The 13,773-nt window shown below is 45.0% G+C and overlaps 1 protein-coding gene across 2 annotated transcripts in view; it reads left to right on the top strand.

The window, feature by feature from the left end:
• Window positions 1-13,773, top strand: part of ADGRD1 (adhesion G protein-coupled receptor D1) — a 208,681-nt gene that overhangs the window by 123,812 nt on the left and 71,096 nt on the right. For both annotated transcript variants that reach the window (XM_087880177.1, XM_087880176.1), the window contains 2 exons: window positions 2,977-3,050; window positions 5,769-5,892. In XM_087880177.1, coding sequence (XP_087736303.1) covers window positions 2,977-3,050; window positions 5,769-5,892 — 198 coding nt within the window. The remainder of the gene's footprint in view (window positions 1-2,976; window positions 3,051-5,768; window positions 5,893-13,773) is intronic.

The following is a 13,773-nucleotide window of genomic DNA, read 5'->3' as shown; positions in this document are numbered from 1 at the left end:
CAGACAGAGAGAGACAGAGACGGAGACAGAGAGAGAGAGACAGAGATGGAGACAGAGAGAGAGAGACAGACAGAGACAGACAGAGAGAGACAGAGATGGAGACAGAGAGAGAGAGACAGACAGAGACAGACAGAGAGAGACAGAGATGGAGACAGAGAGAGAGAGACAGAGAGAGACAGACAGAGAGAGACAGAGACAGAGACAGAGAGAGAGACAGAGATAGATAGATAGATGATAGATAGATAGATAGATAGATAGATAGATAGATAGAAACAGACAGACAGACAGATAGATAGAGACAGAGACATAGAGAAAGAGACACAGAGAGAGAGACAGAGAGACAGACAGACAGACACACACACACACACACACACAGAGGACAGACAGAGAGACAAACAGACACAGAGAGACAGACAGACACACACAGAGAGACACAGAGAACGACAGAGAGAGACAGACACAGAGAGAGAGACACACAGAGAGAGACAGAGAATGACAGAGAACGACAGAGAGAGACAGACAGAGAGAGACAGAGATGGAGACAGAGAGAGAGAGACAGACAGAGACAGACAGAGAGAGACAGAGACGGAGACAGAGAGAGAGAGACAGAGATGGAGACAGAGAGAGAGAGACAGACAGAGACAGACAGAGAGAGACAGAGATGGAGACAGAGAGAGAGAGACAGAGAGAGACAGACAGAGAGAGACAGAGATGGAGACAGAGAGAGAGAGACAGAGAGAGACAGACAGAGAGAGACAGAGACAGAGACAGAGAGAGAGACAGAGATAGATAGATAGATGATAGATAGATAGATAGATAGATAGATAGAAACAGACAGACAGACAGATAGATAGAGACAGAGACATAGAGAAAGAGACACAGAGAGAGAGACAGAGAGACAGACAGACACACACACACACACACACACACACAGAGGACAGACAGAGAGACAAACAGACACAGAGAGACAGACAGACACACACAGAGAGACACAGAGAACGACAGAGAGAGACAGACACAGAGAGAGAGACACACAGAGAGAGACAGAGAACGACAGAGAACGACAGAGAGAGACAGACAGAGACGGAGACAGAGAGAGACAGAGACAGAGACAGACAGACAGAGAGAGAGAGAGAGTGACATTGACCCAAATGTCACTTCAGCAGAAGACTGGAAGATTTCAACCCTCCATATTGGTTGAATTGAAATGGAGTCTGTAGGATGTGTCCTTAAATTTCAAAACAGCTGTAGACTTTCTCCCAGCAACATTTTAGGCAGCAATTTGTCCTACCGATGTACCCGTGTCTGCCCTTCCCCCACCTGCTCCGTTCCCTGCCCTGCCTTCCAGCAACACGACAAGGGTTAAGTTGGTTGGAGAGATGCTTCCCCTGCTGCAAAATTGGACCGGAGTGCTTGTCATTTTCACGTGGAAAGTTTGGGCTCTTGCACTGCCCTGCCAAAAACTTTGATTTCGAGGGGTTTAAAAAAAAAAATGCAGCTGCTCTGGTAACTTTGCAAAAACATTTTTTATTCAGATGCGGAATGAGGAACAGGCCACCCCACCTGATCCTGGCGTGTTGTTGTCGTTGTTGTTTTTTCTTTCTTCCCACGCCTTTTCTTTAAAAAAAAAAAATTGGAAGAGTGATGTAGCAGGCAAAAGTTATGCAAGCCTGTAATTATTGTGAGTTGCCTCTCCCAAACGGCTTAAAAGACATGCAGGCACCCACCCTGGTGGTTAGAATTACTGCGTGATTTCTTAATTCCAGGAATTCTTCTAATTGTTTTCATCCCTAGTAGATATTTAATACGATTTGGATCGGTACCATGAGAATATGATACCTGGGTTTCCTTTTTTTTAAAAAAAAAATGCTAATCTTCTGCCATAATTTTCTTTGATTTGAGTCTTCACAGAGATGGGGTGGTCTGTTGAGTCTGCCATCTAAGCTCATAGGAAGGTTGTAGGAGGGTTATAGAAGAATTTATTATGGGATGGACAGACCGTCAGCCAGATGTTCAGACTAGATTTGGCATTTTTGTCCACCGCTAAGGACCTGGATAGGCAGATGTTGTCATTTGGTGATGTTCAAGATAAGGAAGGAAGGAAGGAAGGAAGGAAGGAAGGAAGGAAGGAAGGTGAAGGGAACAGAAAGAGGGAGGGGGGATGAGAATGAGAAGAAGGAAGGAGGAAAGGGAAGGAAGGAAGGAAGGAAGGAGGGAGGGAAAAAGAGAGGGAAGAATGGGAATAAGAAGAGAGGGAAGGAACAAAGGAAGGAAGGAGAAATGAAGGAAGGGAGAATGAAGGAGGAAGGGAAGGAAGGAAGGAGAAATGAAGGGAACAGAAAGAGGGAGGAAGGGGGAGGGAGGTATGGGAATAAGAAGGGAGGGAAGGAACAAAGGAAGGAAGGAGAAATGAAGAAAGGGGGAACGAAGGAGGAAGGGAGGGAAGGAAGGAGGGAAAAAGGAAGAGAGAGAGAGAGAGGAATGGGAAAGAAGGGAGGGAGGGAAGGAAGGAAGGAAAGAAAGAAAGAAGGAGAAATGAAGAGAAGAGGGAGGGAGGGGAAGGGTGCGATGGAAATGAGAAGAAGGTGGAAGAAAGGAAGGGAGGGAGGAAGGGAAGGAAGGAAGGAAGGAAGGAAGGACATTGAGAGGGTGAGAGGGAAGAAGGGAGAGAGGGAGGGAAGGAAAGTAGGAAGGAAGAATTGCCACAATAATTCAGCAAAAGAAATATCAGCTGCATAGCCAAAGACTTCCAATGCAGATTTAAAAGACCCAAACTCTGCTTAGAACAGCCGAATTCTTGGTGCGTTTTCTCCCACCTTCATTTTCTCCTAACCTGAAGTTTTATCTCATCCCCTTTTGCAAAGATGGGGGGGGGGGGGAGGGGAAAGTTCTTTTGGGATTGTAACTGTGAAAACACTAAAAGAGCATTTCTCCCCCTCCCAACGAGGCATTGATCAAATCTTTCTTCCTTTCTAGACGCCCCTCCAGTACAGCCAAGCCACGAACCGAAGTAATCAAGTGAGACTGTATTGTGCCTTTCTGGATTACAGGTGAGTTGTCATCCTGGTATAAGACTTATTTGTTGCAAGGTGCATCCAACCATGTCATCTGCTCACCCCTGCCTGCTGGATTCACAGGAAGAAAACTCGGAATAATGAAATCATGATTCTTCTTGGCAGCAAAGCTAAAACAGGGGACTAGGCCATTATTAAGAGGGACGCGGTGGCTCAGCGGCTAAGACGCTGAGCTTGTCAGTCGAAAGATCGGCAGTTCAGCAGTTCGAACCCCTAGTGCCGCGTAATGGGGTGAGCTCCCGTTACTTCTGCCAACCTAGCAGTTTGAAAGCACATAAAAAATGCAAGTAGAAAAATAGGGACCACCTTTGGTGGGAAGGGAACAGCGTTCCATGCGCCTTTGGCATTGAGTCATGCCGGCCACATGACCACGGAGACGTCTTCGGACAGCGCCGGCTCTTCGGCTTTGAAACGGAGATGAGCAGCGCCCCCTAGAGTCGGGAACGACTAGCACATACATGCGAGGGGAACCTTTGCCTTTACCTAACCTTCTGGACTTTCAATCAGAGCACATCTCTTTTGAGAATCAGCCCAAGTGGTTTTATGTTAATAAGTTTGGGTCTGATCCCCTTCAGATGCTTGGTGGTCATGTGACCGGGAAAACCAACAATCACACTTTGCACAAAAATAACACAAACGCTACACAACTGACTCACACACAATGCAAAAGCAGCTGGACTTCACACAAAATGGCCCCTGCAACAAGCAGGAACAGAGTGGGTTTCAGCAGGTTCTGACCAGTTCTGGAGAACCGGTAGCGGAAATTTTGAGTAGTTTGGACAAACCGGTAAATACCACCTCTGACTGGCCCCACCCCCATCTATTCTCTGCCTCCCAAGTCCCAGCTGATCAGGAGGAAATGGGGATTTTGCAGTAACCTTCCCCTGGAATAGAGTGGGAATGGATATTTTACAGTATCCTTCCCCTGCCACACCCACAAGCCACGCCCACCAAGCCATGACACGCCCATCAAGCCACACCCACAGAACCAGTAGTAACAAACTTTAGGAAGAGCCTGTAGTACAGTGGACTAAAGCACTGTTATTAACACAGCTGCCTGCAATTACTGCAAGTTCAAATCTCACCAGGCTCAAGGTTGACTCAGCCTTCCATCCTTTCTAAGGTAGGTAAATTGAGGACCCAGTTTGTGGGGGCAATAAGCTGACTTTGTATAAATATACAAAAGGATGAAGGCTATTGCTTAACGCACTGTAAGCCGCCCTGAGTCTCTGGAGAAGGACGGCATATAAATTAAAGCAAAAAAAAAATTAAAATTAAAATTAAAACCCACCACTGAGCAGGAATCTCACAGAGTCACAGAGAGCTCAAAAACAAACTATCACACTTTACACAAAAATATCGGTTCAGGTAATAGGTAGTTAAAAAATGATTTAAAACATTAAAAAAAAAAAAAGTTCCGACAATCATACGGCACAGCTGATTGTCACAGCTGATCATCGGAACTTTTTTAAAAAACTTTTTTTAAAGCATTTTTTTTTTACTACCTATTTGCCTAAACCGGTAGTAAAAAAAATGCTTTAAAAAAGTAAAAAAAAAGTTCCGATGATCAGCTGTGCTGTGCAATTGTCAGAACTTTTTTTAAAAAAACTTTTTAAAGCATTTTTATTACCGGTTCGGGCAAACTGGTAGCATTTCACTCCTGCACCCAGGAAATGGTGTTTTTTTTCCCCCTTTCTTTTCAGAAAATTATGGAGTACGGTTGGGTGAGTGGGTTTTTTTCTTATTTAGCGAAAATAGAAAGCAATCAGAGGCATGATGTGTGGTTTTATGGAGCCCTCTCTGTCTTCTCCTTGCCCCACTCCATCATTCATTATTGGTTTCACATTATGCAACATTCTTTAGAAGTGTTCGGCCTAAAAACGTCGTTAAATAAATAATTTGGGCACAAAAAAGGGACAGTGGTACTTTGGCGCTCAGTTGGTTCCGGGAGGCGTGATGAGCACCAAAAACGATGACAATTTTTTCCCAAAAGGAATTATATATAGTGAGTCACACAAATTAGCCGACACCTAGAAGTTCTAACGTATGTTTTGAATGTCCCAAAGGTGCTTTTTTCAAGAGGCAGCTGGACTTTCTGGTTTTTCTTTGAAGACGTTTTGCTTCTCATCTGAGAAGCTTCTTCAGCTCTGACTGGATGGTGGGAGCTGAAGAAGTTTCTCGGATGAGAAGCGAAACGTCTTCAAAAGAAAAACCAGAAAGTCCAGTTTTTGGTTTTTTTTTAAAAATTTGATTTATATGCCGCCCTTCTCCGGAGACTCAGGGCGGCTTACAATGCGTTAAGCAATAGCCTTCATACTTTTGTATATTTTATGTAAAGTCAGCTTATTGCTCCCACAAACCAGGTCCTCAATTTACCTACCCTAGAAAGGATGGAAGGCTGAGTCAACCTTGAGCCTGGGGAGATTCGAACTTGCAGTAATTGCAGGCAGCTGAATGTTAATAACAGGCTATTAGTCTGCTGCGCCACCAGGCCACCAGTTGCCTCTTGAGAAGCACCTTTGGGACAACCATGATCTGGAGGACTGAGAATCTCCATAGATGTTTGTGTTTTGAATACCAATCAAATGATGAGTACGGGACAAGATTCTCTTATCAAAATGTGTCGAGTATCAAATTGGATAAGTTTCAAAGCCGTTGAGTACCAGGGTACCACTGTACGTCCATCTTTTGCAGAAACGGAAGCGGTGTTTGGTCCAACCAAGGCTGTGTGCGTGATGGGGGTGACCTCAACTATTCCACCTGCCTGTGCAACCATCTCACCAACTTTGCCATTTTGATGCAAGTGGTGCCACTAACGGTAAGCCAAGCCAAATATTCATAACTGTGGTGTGGTGTGTAGGCAAACTAATAGTCCTCGATCATCTAAACCGGGGGTCCCCAACCTTTCGGACTTCAGGGACCACTAAATTCACAATTTTAAATCCCACGGACCACTAATATGATCTGTCTAATGACTGGGTGGGTGGGTGTGGCTGGGTGGTCATGTGACTGGGTGGGCGTGGCCAACTCGATGGCCAACTCAATGTCACTCACATCGAGGGGCACCTCGTCGGCCTCTACTCACCCTCCTCTGCCAGTCAATCCTTGCCTCCCTGCCCAGGCTCCTTAGGGCACCAACAGGAAGCAGTTGCTGGAAGTTCCATGGGATCTCAGAGACCCCTGCTAAGATCTCAATCCTCTGTTGTGGTCCACCAGCAGCCTGCAGACCTGGCAGCGAAGTCAGACAATGAGGAGGCTGGGGCAGACAATGAGCCAGTCCTGGAGTCTGGGGAAGGCCCGGACAAGGGCTCTGCGTCGGAGGCAGAGATGGGGCCAGGGCCATCTGGGAGCAATGCGCGGACTCTGGAGCCTCCAGAGGCAGACAACAGAGAGGCAGAGGAACAGGAGGCGCCTGTTCCTAGTGCACGCATGCAAAGAGCTGCCAGAAGGCAAGAGCAGCTGAAGCAAAAAGGACGACTCAGGAGTAAGGCCAGAAGATGATTGGCCCCTCCCATAAGGCTTAAAAGAGCAGCAATGAGCTGTTGGGTTCTTTGTAAAAAAGCAAAGTTGATTCCAGTGCTTCTTGTCAACGTCTCTTGAACTTTGTGGGGTTTTTGCCAAGAAAAGCCTTTGGCGGGTTGCCAAAGACATCAAAGGTTGGTGATAAGGCCATAGGACCGATTACGAAGAATTTTGTTTTGGGCTAAGCCGAGAATGAATTAATTCTCAGCTCTTTTAACAAAATAAGTTTGTTGAGGACTGAATTGTGTTTGGTAATCACTACTTGGGCCTCAGTCATAACACCCTCAATCCACATGGCAGCCTTGGCTGTTCCCGCTCAACGCTGGGTGGTACGACTCCTGCCTTTTGGCAAAGGCCCTAATTAATCCGGTTGGATCCAACGATCAGATGGATGACACAAACTTTGGCACGATCACATGTCCGCCTTGTATCATCTGAGCAAATGGGAATTCGTCTCCACGTCTTGCTTGCCAAGGACCTTGGTGCCGATTGACTGTGCTAAAAGACAATTTACAATTACGATTAACTGGAAAAAGCTGCAAGAGATGATTTTGCATTCAAATATTTGCCTTGAGTGCGTGTTTTACTCCGCACTGGTTGTTCTAATCCACGGAGACCCCTTGCCAATGTTTGCACAGTTCCTCAAATTAGTTTTATTCACAAAGATTCATTTCCCTCTTTTTCTGCTTTTTCTCCCCCCCCAATTCCCCCCCCTGCCCCCTAAACTGAAATTCACCTACTTTCTTTCTCTTCAAGTAGCTGGTTCATTTTATAGTCATTGATTTACTTTGCAGGCAAGATAAATTTATCTTCCACTTTCTGGAATTTTTCACCGTCGGGGGTGGGTGGGTGGGAATATATTTGTGATAGGAAAGCAGATTCTGCACTGCATGCCTGGAATTCTATGCACACCAAGCTGATAAACACGGAGTGTGCCAATCACAAAAGGCTAGGAAAGTTTGACAACTCGGTGCAGTTATTCAGAACATTTTAGCTCTCTCTCTCTCTCTCTCTCTCTCTCTCTCTCTCTCTCTCTCTCTCTCTCTCTCTCTCTCTCTCCCTCCCTCCCTCCCTCCCTCCCTCCCTCCCTCTCTCTCTCTCTCTCTCTCTCTCTCTCTCTCTCTCTCTCTCTCTGTTTTTCTTTTTCCAAAAAGAAATTAAAAAATGAAACCCATTCCTGTTGCTTTAGGTGATTTCCACTTTGAAAAAATATTTCAAAGACAAACTCCACATCAAAAAAACACGGTTCCCCATGAATTCTATCCCGGAGAGGCAGATTTTAGGTTTTCTAAGGATGGGTAGTTTAGAAGTGATAAAGATCTATAAACTTTATATAGGGAAAACATGAAATAAATTTCCAATCCCTGGCAAAAGTTCTATTTGGACCGAGTTGCAATAAATTTTGGGTTCAGGACTGTAGTTTATTTTATTTTTTTTCCCCCTAGTTTCTTGGCAGAATTAATCTGGCTTTTGTTTGCTTCTCGTTTAATGGATTAAGTTTATTCTAAGGTTTACCCAACCATTTTATCATGTAGTTTGCTGGGGTAAAAAAAAAAAAAAAAAAGGCACACAACGGTGCCAGCAAACTTTGGCATTATAAACTGGTGGAATTCAACAACAAGATTAATAGGAGATTTGGGACCTGAAAAAAGTGAGGGGGAAAGAGAGTCAAAGATTTCAGAACTGGAAGGTTTGCAACCTCTGCTTTATAATCATCCGTATTAACTCTGATGGCTCTAATGCAGTGATGGCTAACCTTTTCCGGACCGAGTGCCAAAACCATCTGCACACAGATGTGTAGGCGCCCCCCAAAATGCAATGCACGCCCCTCCAGCACATGCACCCTGCGCAGCTGAGACCCGAAGACCAGGTGGCCAGTGGGAGGTGCATGTGCATGAGAGGTGGGTTTCAGCAGGTTCTGACCAATTCTGGAGAACCGGTAGCAGAAATTTTGAGTAGTTCGGAGAACTGGTAAATACCACCTCTGACTGGCCCCACCCCCATCTATTCTCTGCCTCCTGAGTCCCAGCTGATCGGGAGGAAATGGGGATTTTGCAGTATCTTTCCCCTGGAGTGGGGAGGGAATGGAGATTTTACAGTATCCTTCCTCTGCCATGCCCACCAAGCCACGCCCACCAAGCCACAGCCACAGAACCAGTAGTAAAAAATTTTGAAACCCACCACTGGCGTGCATGTGCTGCAGAGCTGAACTGGGGCCACGGCTCGCATGCCATCAGAGAAGGAACTGCGTGCCACCTCTGGCATGTGTGCAATAGGTTCGCCATCATGGCTCTAATGTCTTCTGCAACAGGAATATTAGATGATGCTGAAGGACCAAGATCATCTCCTACCAAGGCAACATCACATGTTAAATGATGCTAAATTTTTGTGGCCAAAACTCAGTTGCATTCACCCAACATACTTCGCTTGTGGGGTCCTTGGTGCTCTCTGAGCTTGGTTCCTTTCTTGTAGACATTTCGTCGCCCACCCAACTAGGTAACATCTTCAGGGCTTCAAGCAAACCCACCTCCATTCTACTGCTGATCTTAGAATCATGGGGTTGGAAGGAACCTTGGAGGTCTTCTAATCCAAGCCCCTGCCCAAGGTAGTAGCTTTATACCATCCCAGACAAATGGTTGTCCAATTATTTTCTCAAAAACCTCCAGTGATGGAGCACCTACAACTCCAGGAGGCAAGTTGTCCCATTGATTAATTGTTCTTACCGCAACCCAACAAGAGAGACACAGATTTCAGAGGATAATTAGAACTGCAGAAAAAACAATTACTACCAACCTGCCTTCCATTGAGGACCTGTATCCTGCACGAGTCAAAAAGAGGACTGTGAAAATATCTACAGACCCCTCGCATCCTGGACATAAACTGTTTCAACTCCTACCCTCAAAATGATGCTATAGGGCACTGCACAACTAGACACAAGGACAGTTTTTTCCCCGAACGCCATCACTCTGCTCAACAAATAATTCCCTCAACACTGTCAAACTATTCACTAAATCTGCACTACTATTAATCTTCTCATCCTTACTAGTACCTATCTCTTCCCACTTAGGACTGTATGACTGTAACTTGTTGCTGTATCCTTACGATTTATATTGATATTGTTTCCTAGTATGATTTGATTGCTTATTTGTACCCTATGACTCTCATTAAGTGTTGTACCTTATGATTCTTGATGAATGTATGTTGTCTTGTTATATACACTGAGAGCATATGTACCCAAGACAAATTCCTTATGTGTCCAATCACACTTGGCCAATAAAAGAATTCTATTCTATTCTATTCTATTCTATTCTATTCTATTCTATTCTATTCTATTCTATTCTATTCTATTCTATTCTATTCTATTCTATATCCCTATTCTGTTCTGTTCTGTTCTGTTCTGTTCTGTTCTGTTTTGTTCTGTTCCGGTCCGTTCCCTATTCTATTCTATTCTATTCTATTCTATTCTATTCTATTCTATTCTATTCCATTCCATTCCATTCTATTCTATATCCCTATTCTATTCTATTCTGTTCTGTTCTGTTCCGTTCCGTTCCGTTCCATATTCTATTCTATTCTATTCTATTCTATTCTATTCTATTCTATTCTATTCTATTCTATTCTATTCTATTCCATTCCATTCCATTCCATTCCATTCTATTCTATATCCCTATTCTATTCTATTCTGTTCTGTTCTGTTCCGTTCCGTTCCGTTCCGTTCCGTTCCATATTCTATTCTATTCTATTCTATTCTATTCTATTCTATTCTATTCTATTCTATTCTATTCTATTCTATTCTATTCTATTCTATTCTATTCTATTCTATTCCTGTCAGGAAATTTCTCTTTAGTTTCAGGCTGGATCTCCCTCTGACAAATTTCCATCCGTTGCTTCTTGTCCTGCCCTAAGGTGCTTTGGAGAATAAATTCATCCCCTCTTACCTATGATGGCCCTTCAAGTTTTGGAAGATAGCTATCATATCACCCCTAAACCTTCTCTTCATGCCTACTTCCGTTAGCCATTTATCATACAGTTATGATGATACCTAGTTGGGTAACACAACATCGGCAAGAAAACCACCAAGTTATCGAAGACACCCAGTTCAATTCTGAGCTGCAAATATTCTGGCTAAGCAACACATGCATTTTCCCCCCTGGATATGAATTATTCTGCATATTAAGTCCTTGATAAAATAACTTGTAGGGATGCTGACTTTGCAAGCTTTGCACATCACCACTAATATAATTTAATTACTCGTTTATGTGATACATAAATTAATTTGGACATAAACTTTCTTCGGGATACCTCCATAAAGAGCAGGCGTAATAAATAAATAATCCTAATCGCGCCTTTAGTGGATATTGACTTATTTACACAGGCAGCCAATGGCCATATTTCAAGGCAGAGATTTCAACGGGGAGTCAAAAACGAAGCATATGGAAGATTTTAGCATCTCGCCTTCGCGTTGGCCACAGAGCAAATCCCATGGAATGGCAGTTCCTATTTTGGAAGGCTAAATATATCGATGTTGGAAGATTTCGTGGCCATATGGTGTTCAGTTTCCATACCGGCATTGGCTGTATTAGGCTTCATGATAAATCGGCGTGGGGTGAGATTTGAACGGTTTCTATCTTGTTTGTTTGGCGATGGTGCCCCCATCACACGTGGCCTTGCCTGTCAAAAAACGCTTTCAAGCAGAATAGATCTGGAAGGGACCTTGGAGGTCTTCTAGTCCAACCCTCTGCTCAAGCAAGAGATCCCCAACATTTTGGACCTCAGGGATCACTAAATTCATAATTTTAAATCCCACGGACCACGAATATGATCTGCCTAATGACCGGCTGGGTGGGCAAGGCTAGGTGGTCATGTGACTGGGTGGGCGTGGCCAACTCGATGTCATTCACATCGAGGGGTGCCTCAGTGGCCTCTACTCACTCCTCTCCACCCAGCCACTCCTCGCCTGCCTGGCTGGGCTCCTTAGAGCCCCAACAGGAAGCACCTGTTGGAGCTAAGCAGCCACCATGAGAAAAAGTTGGCAAAATAGCTCAGTTCAAATTGGATCTGGCCAAGAAGCAGGCTCAGCAGAAGCACCTCACTGAGGACTGGGAACATAGGCTTTCCAAGCAGAGGGAAGACCTGCGGGAGTGCAAGGCCAGGTACCGGTGCCTGGAGGCTCAGAGGCCTGTGATGGTCAGCCAGTTCCAGGCCATGATGCAGTCCCACTGGAATAAGGCCCTCCGGCTTTTCGCCACCAGCGGTGCTTCCCTCCAGCCTTCGCCCAAAGCCCCACACCAGGCGGCCGAAGCAGACCCCAATTTGCAATTTCTGCCCTCCTCTGACCCACAAAAAAGACCCCAAAGGGGGAGACTCTCTGCAGCAACACAAGCGTTCATTGCACATATCCAGCCCAGGGGCCGTAGTTTAAGGACCCCTGATTTAGTGCAATATAAAAAATGCAAATATTTTTTTTGCGGACCACCAAAATTTTCTCACGGACTGCCAGTTGGTTTCCGCTGCCCAAGACCATTCCAGACCAATGGCTGTCCATTCTCTTCTTAAAAACCTCCAGTGATGAAGCACCCATAACTTGTGAAGGCAAATTGTCAAGGCAGAGTCTCGGGGTCACAGGATCCTCTTTTGTGACCTTCTGATGAGCAAAGTCAATGGGGAAGCCAGATTCACTTAACAACCAAGCTACTACACAACTGCAGAGATTTACTTAACAACGGCTTAACAAAGGTTGTAAAATGGGGCAAAATTCACTTAACAAATGTCTCGCTTAGCAACCGAAATGTTGGGCGCAATTGCGGTCGTAAGTCGAGGATCACCTCTCTCTATATTTCCCTCTTCTTTCTCCAGCCACCCCAATCTTTCACGCAGAATCATAAATTCTGGAGAAACCCTTTCCAAATACCATCCTTGTAGCTTGAAGCGGGGCAATTAAACAAATGTTGAATTTCCTCCATCTTTTGCCGCCTGATGTTTCATCTCCCATACACGGGATCGTTCTGCCTTTCGATACAACCCTTGATTTGCAGCGTGCTTGCTAGGCGAAGCTATTTTCCATCTGAAGGAGAAATTAGATTTTTTTTTGGGGGGGGGAGTGTAAAAATCCTTGAATGAACAGTCAATCAGGAGAGCATCAGGGAAGGTTAAACAAAGCGGAGACAAAGACCTTGATTTTGTGATGCTACGAAGTCTGGAGGCCACGCAATGAATTTCTGTTTGGGCATCGCAGCGCAGGCAAATGCATATTTATGTATCGATACGCAACTAGCTAGTCGATATTCCCTGGGAGTATTGTGGTTACCTGCATTTTTGAGAAACTGCTCCAGCTAATTACGGAGAATAATAACCGAGCTTCCTTCCCCTAGAGAAATAACATGTTGCATAAACGCTCTCCTATTTCATCATTAATTAAAAGGTGACTCCAAGCAAATTTGCTTTGCTTTCAAATTCAGCTCTTCCCCACAATGGGACGAGTGTAAATTGGGGCCGTAAATGGGCAGAGTAAGGCAGCTTTGTAGGCATTTGATTCAGGGAGAAGTGCGTACATCTGTAAGATTTGTGCTACGGTTGTGCAAGGCTTGGAATTTGATCCTAAAATGGTGCTTTGAAGTGCGTGGAAGTGCAAATGTCGAGCCAGTTTGGTATAGTGGTTAACATGCTGACCTAGAAACCAGGAGGCAGTGAGTTCTAGTCCTGCCTGAGGTCTGAAACACAGCTGAGTGACTTTGGGACAATCACCAGGAGACAGTGAGTTCTAGTCCTGCTTGAGGCATGAAACATGGCTGGGTGACTTTGGGACATTCACCAGGAGATAGTGAATTCTAGTCCTGCCTGAGGCATGAAACACGGCTGGGTGACTTTGGGACAATCACTGGGAGACAGTGAGTTCTAGTCCTGCCTGAGACATGAAACCCAGCTGGGTGACTTTGGGACAATCACCAGGTGACAGTGAGTTCTAGTCCTGCCTGAGACATGAAACCCAGCTGGGTGACTTTGGGACAATCACCGGGTGACAGTGAGTTCTAGTCCTGCCTGAGGCATGAAACACAGCTGAGTGACTTTGGGACAATCACCGGGTGACAGTGAATTCTAGTCCTGCCTGAGACAAGAAACACAGTTGGGTGACTTTGGGACAATCACCGGGAGACAGTGAGTTCTAGTCCTGCCTGAG

The sequence above is a fragment of the Pantherophis guttatus genome, chromosome 17 (assembly GCF_059756535.1).
Source record: "Pantherophis guttatus breed Tessera chromosome 17, ASM5975653v1, whole genome shotgun sequence".
Classification (NCBI taxonomy): Eukaryota; Metazoa; Chordata; class Lepidosauria; order Squamata; family Colubridae; genus Pantherophis; species Pantherophis guttatus.
This window is presented reverse-complemented; position numbering and strand designations above follow the sequence as displayed.